Below are 5518 nucleotides of genomic sequence, written 5' to 3'. Positions count from 1 at the left end.
ATCGAGCAGGTGGAAGAACAGATGGACTAAAATGGTGGTGTTAGTAGTAGATACGATGGCGGCAAGGGGTTTCAGCGGTGACAATTAAGAGTGTAATCGATTAACTTGAAACATGAGAAGAGAACATCGAGCTGGCGATTGATTGATCGATTAAAGAAAAAAAAGAGTTTATTAAAAGAAAGAAAAGCTTAATAATTGATTGGAGAAGGATAATTACCTTGTAATGAGTTTTGAATCTTGATGATCGATTGTAGATGAAGCAGAAGCGGTAGATCAGAAACGACAGTGAGTTCGATTTAGGGCTAACGTTCTAAATTTAGCTTTGCTTCTTGTGTGATATCAAGAATATTAATTATCTACCATAATTAACTATCCAAAGATTACTATAATATCCTTAAATGATTTATTTAATTATTTATTTTTTCCTAAATTCCTATTGGTGCATTCGTGATAGTTGCTAGAAACATTTGAACCTAGCTCTCTCTCTCTCTCTCTCTCTCTCTCTCTATATATATATATATATATATATATATATATATATATATATATATATATATATATATATATATAGATTCGGTAAGAAAATTTTTTTGGTAGGAAGGTAAGAAGTTTTTTTTTTCTACATACTTTTCTGACGAACAAAAGAAATAAATCACTAGATGAATCAAAAATAACATGATTCACCAAAAAATCTCAATAAAATACACCGATGATTTATTTATACAATGATTTCATTGTTATTCACTAAAGTTGTCATAAAAGTGAATATGTTTCTTAATTTACTTAAAAATGAATCATAAAGATGTTTTTTTGGGAATTTTTTATTGTGAATCATCTAATGATTCATTTTGTATGTTCGCTAAAAAAATATGTAGAAAAAAACTTCTTACCTTCCTACCAAAATTTTCCTTCTTATTTGATCTTGACTCTCTCTCTCTCTCTCTCTCTCTCTCTCTATATATATATATATATATATATATATATATATATATATATATATATATATATATATATATATATATATATATATAGAGAGAGAGAGAGAGAGAGAGAGAGAGAGAGTTAGGTTCAAATGTTTTCACTATCTATTGTGTGCATGTATGATTAATTATGGACCACTCATTTTAGTTATTTTAAGAAAGTAATTAATATATATTAAATGCTGAAGATGTAATTAATATCCATTATATCTTCAACATGTAATATGCATTAATTATTTTCTTAAAATAACTAAAATGATTGGTCCAGAATCAATCATATATGCACACAATAGATAGTGAAAACAAAATAACCTAACCATATATATATATATATATATATATATATATATATATATATATATATATATATATATATATATATATATATATATATATATATATATATATATAGATCCGGTAAGAAAATTTTTTTGGTAGGAAGGTAGGAAGTTTTTTTTCTACATATTTTTTTGACAAACAAAAGAAATGAATCACTAGATGATTCATTTGTAAGATGATTCACAAGAAAAAATTCCCAAAAAAATATCTTTATGATTCATTTTTAAGTAAATTAAGAAAAAATTCACTTTCGTGACAATTTTAGTGAATAACAACAAAATCATTGTATAAATGAATCATCAAGATGTTTTTTTTGAGAATTTTTTCTTGTGAATCATCTTACAAATGAATCATCTAATGATTCATTTTGTTTGTTCGCGAAAAAAATATGTAGAAAAAAAACTTCTTACCTTCCTACCAAAAATTTTCTTCTTATTTGATCTTAACTATATATATATATATATATATATATATATATATATATATATATATATATATATATATATATATATATATATATATATATATATATATATGATAATGATGTGTAGTGAAGGTTAATTTGACTCATTGAATTCGGCCTCTTTCATTTGGATGGAAATGATACCATTTATCGTTGGTTTCAATTTTAGATTCTACTATTGGCTGTTTGTGAGTTATCTACCAAAAGTCTTCAGCATATCCTCACGAAGTGTCGCGGCAAGACATTCTTGAATATGCAATAATGGGATCAGAGGGATATGAGTATTAATACCATGGGATTAAACGTCTTCTTTAGCACCGCATGAGTACATTTGTCAAATACGTTAGTGGAATATACGTCATCTTACCTCGAATGCAAAGGATAAGGTCACCTGAATTGAGAACTTCCAAGTTATTGAGTCGATCGTCTGAATTTGGAATGTCCGGAATATGTCTAGAATATGCTTCGTCTTTACCGCGAATAAGGTCATCTGATTTGATAACTTCCAAGTAAATGAGTCGATAACCTAAATGGGGAATTTCCATGTAAATGAATCAATCTCTTACTATAAATACTGATCAATAACCTCGAGAATATGATGAATCCTCTCAATCCAATACCTTGTTAACATGCTGCCTAACAGGTTACCCACCTTGTTCGAAAATCACATGGACCAAGTGCCTGTGCGTTTAGAGATAGACGATCCTTTCCTAGATCTTGAGGGATTAGAAAACATTTCAAATGATGAGATCGCTGACTTGTGTTTATTATTAAACAGTGAAGAAGATGTTCCTTCTCAATCATACACGTCTCAAAAAGAATGCAACCTCAACCAGTCTTCTAAAGAGATTGACGCCTCAGTGGACATGATAACTCTTCAACCATCAATGATCTTGCCTTCTGAAAACACGGAGACTGATAGTGAAGTTATTGATCTTCACTTATTGATGGCTTACTGCGAAGCCATGGAGAAAGAGCTAACAGTGCTTGCTGATGCCATTTGCAAGCGTCTTATCCAGAAAGCAAACCCTACTGGGGATATCACTGAGCGCTTACTATATTATTTATTTCAAACCCACCACAAGCAATTAAACTACTTGAAACAAGAGTGCATGAAGAGCTTTTGTGTTTGCTTCAGAGCATTCTATCACTTATTCCCATATGGAATGTTTGCTCACTTCGCAGCCAACTCAGTGATCCTCGATGCAATACGTCAAGATGCAGACTCTATTTACATATTCGATTTTGATATAGGGAATGGGGTGCAATGGTCATCGTTGTTGACGTCTTCTGAGCTTCAACACAAGGAACTGAGAATAATATCTATAAGATGGAGTAATGTAGAATCTTGGAGAGAAGATCCTTCTAAATATTTTTCATTTGAGGAGACGAAAAAACAGCTCTACGACCATGCAAGAGCTTTTGATCTCAAATTGACAGTGGACGAGATAGAACTATGTAACATCAAGAAAATGAAGAAAAAATGTATTGCTAAAAGAGGTGTTTGTGTATTTAATTGCATGGTAAACCTTCCACACATGATGAAGGGGAGAAATAAAAAAGATGTTATGGAGTTTATGGAGGTGGCTGAACAATTTGCATGTGATAGTCACAAAGTTGTCATAACTTTTGGCGATGGGGATGCATGTGATGAAAGTTACGAAAATCAAGAGGGTTTGTGTTCTTTCTTCGAAAACAATATTTGGCACTACCAAGCTATTTTAGAATCAATGGATCACACCTTTTCAAAGAATCTTGACGCAGCAAAAACAGCAATGGAGTGTCTTTTTGTTGCTCCTTTTGTCTCTTTGAATACATGGATGCAGAAGTGGCAGTTTCAAAAAGAATTTGAATGGGAACCTGTGTTTCAGGCTTGGGAAGTGAAGGGTGAGATCATCCTTGAAAGCAAACTAATGGTAAGAGAAGGTGATAGTATGCATCAAGTTAAAGTTGAAGGAGATGGTAAGAATCACATCGTTTTGCTATGGAAAAAATATCCTTTGGTTAGAGTCTCTTTTTGGAAAAGCTCAGAAAATATATGGGGAATTTTAAAAGGTGGACACAACTCTCCCAAAAATAAAATTCTCTAAATATAATTTCTTTTTATCTATAAACAATTTTCATTAATACTACAATAAGTCATAATTATTAGAAATCAACTCTTATATAAATACTCGTAAATATATTGTACTTAATAGATATCATATCCAAGATATTAAGTATTCCTTGTGACATTGCAAACTGTTTATAGAAATTTAACAACTTTAAATTTGAGAAACTTGTTTCTAAGCAACGGTTATTAGAATAGTCAGCGAGACTTTATATAGATTAATTGCATAAGTAAAATTAATGATTTTTTTCATATATTTTAAAACATATGTGGGGTTAGTAGTTTCACCCGACACGGACTCGTCAACAAGACTTAACTCCAGATAAAGTTCATTAGCATCAACACTACTATAATATTTTCTTTTAGCCAGAGAAATTACTGACGAAAATATTTTGTAGGTAATTTTCGTCTAATTTCCGACAAACTTGCAACAAAAGAAGATTTCAACAAAATTTCAACATATACAAAAACAAAAAAAATTCCGTTGGAAAAGCGTTGCAAATTTCCTACAAAAAACCAACGGACTATTAATTAATACTTAAATTTACCTTTTTGTAGGAAATATGTTGGAAACAACTCGTCAATCAGATTTAACTCCAGATGAAATTCATTGGTATCAACACTACTAGAATATTTGCTTTTAGCTACGGAAATTACCAACGAAAATATTTTGTAGGTAATTTTCTTCTAATTTCCAACAAACTTGCAACAAAAAAAGATTCCAACAAAATTTCAACAAAATAGCGACATATACAAAAACAACAAAAATTCCGTCGGAAAAGCTTTGGAAATTTCCTACAGAAAACTAACGGACTATTAATTAATACTTAAATTTACATTTTTGTAGGAAATATATTGGAAACAACTCGTCAACCAGGTTTAACTCCAGATAAAGTTCATTGGCATCAACACTACTAGAATATTTGCTTTTAGCTACGGAAATTACCGACGAAAATATTTTGTAGGTAATTTTCATCTAATTTCCGACAAACTTGCAACAAAAAAAGATTCCAACAAAACTTCAACAAAATAGCGACATATACAAAAACAACAAAAATTATGTTGGAAAAGCGTTGAAAATTCCCTATAGAAAACCAACAAACTATTAATTAATACTTAAATTTACCTTTTTGTAGGAAATATGTTGGAAACAACTCGTCAACCAGATTTAACTCCAGATAAAGTTCATTGGCGTCAACACTACTAGAATATTTGCTTTTAGGTACAGAAATTACCGACAAAAATATTTTGTTGGTAATTTTCGTCAAATTTCCGACAAACTTGCAAAAAAAAAAAGATTCCAACAAATTAGCGAAATATACAAAAACAACAAAAATTCCGTCGGAAAAGCGTTCGAAATTTCGTACATAAAACCAACGGACTATCAATTAATACTTAAATTTACCTTTTTGTAGAAAATATGTTGAAAACATAAATAGTGGGAAATGAAAATCTCTCTATCTCTCTCTCTCTCTCATTTTCTATTAATACTGTTATTATTATTATTTTATATTATTATAAATATAACACTATTATTTCATACTATATTTAATATAATTATAAAAATTATTAATTTGTATTATTATTATTATTATTATTATTATTATTATTATTATTATGATGATG

The 5518-nt window shown here is 29.7% G+C and overlaps 1 protein-coding gene across 1 annotated transcript; it reads left to right on the top strand.

The window, feature by feature from the left end:
• Nucleotides 1-2411: 2411 nt before the first annotated feature.
• Nucleotides 2412-4810, top strand: LOC111905160 (SCARECROW-LIKE protein 7). The gene is made up of 2 exons (XM_023900832.1): nucleotides 2412-3744; nucleotides 4740-4810. The coding sequence occupies exons 1-2, from the start codon at nucleotides 2412-2414 to the stop codon at nucleotides 4808-4810; spliced, it is 1404 nt and encodes a 467-aa protein (XP_023756600.1).
• The last annotated feature ends 708 nt before the right edge of the window (nucleotides 4811-5518 follow it).

The sequence above is a fragment of the Lactuca sativa genome, chromosome 2, assembly GCF_002870075.4.
Source record: "Lactuca sativa cultivar Salinas chromosome 2, Lsat_Salinas_v11, whole genome shotgun sequence".
Lineage (NCBI taxonomy): Eukaryota > Viridiplantae > Streptophyta > Magnoliopsida > Asterales > Asteraceae > Lactuca > Lactuca sativa.
The sequence above is the reverse complement of the archived record's forward strand: the minus strand, read 5'-3'. Positions and strand labels throughout refer to the sequence as shown.

Excerpts from the sequence above, each read along its gene's own strand:
- LOC111905160 (XM_023900832.1), top strand. The coding sequence starts at position 2,412 with ATGCTGCCTAACAGGTTACCCACCTTGTTCGAAAATCACATGGACCAA. Across the intron at positions 3,745-4,739 it reads AGTTAAAGTTGAAGGAGATG|GAAATATATTGGAAACAACT; the intron begins GTAAGAATCACA and ends ACATTTTTGTAG.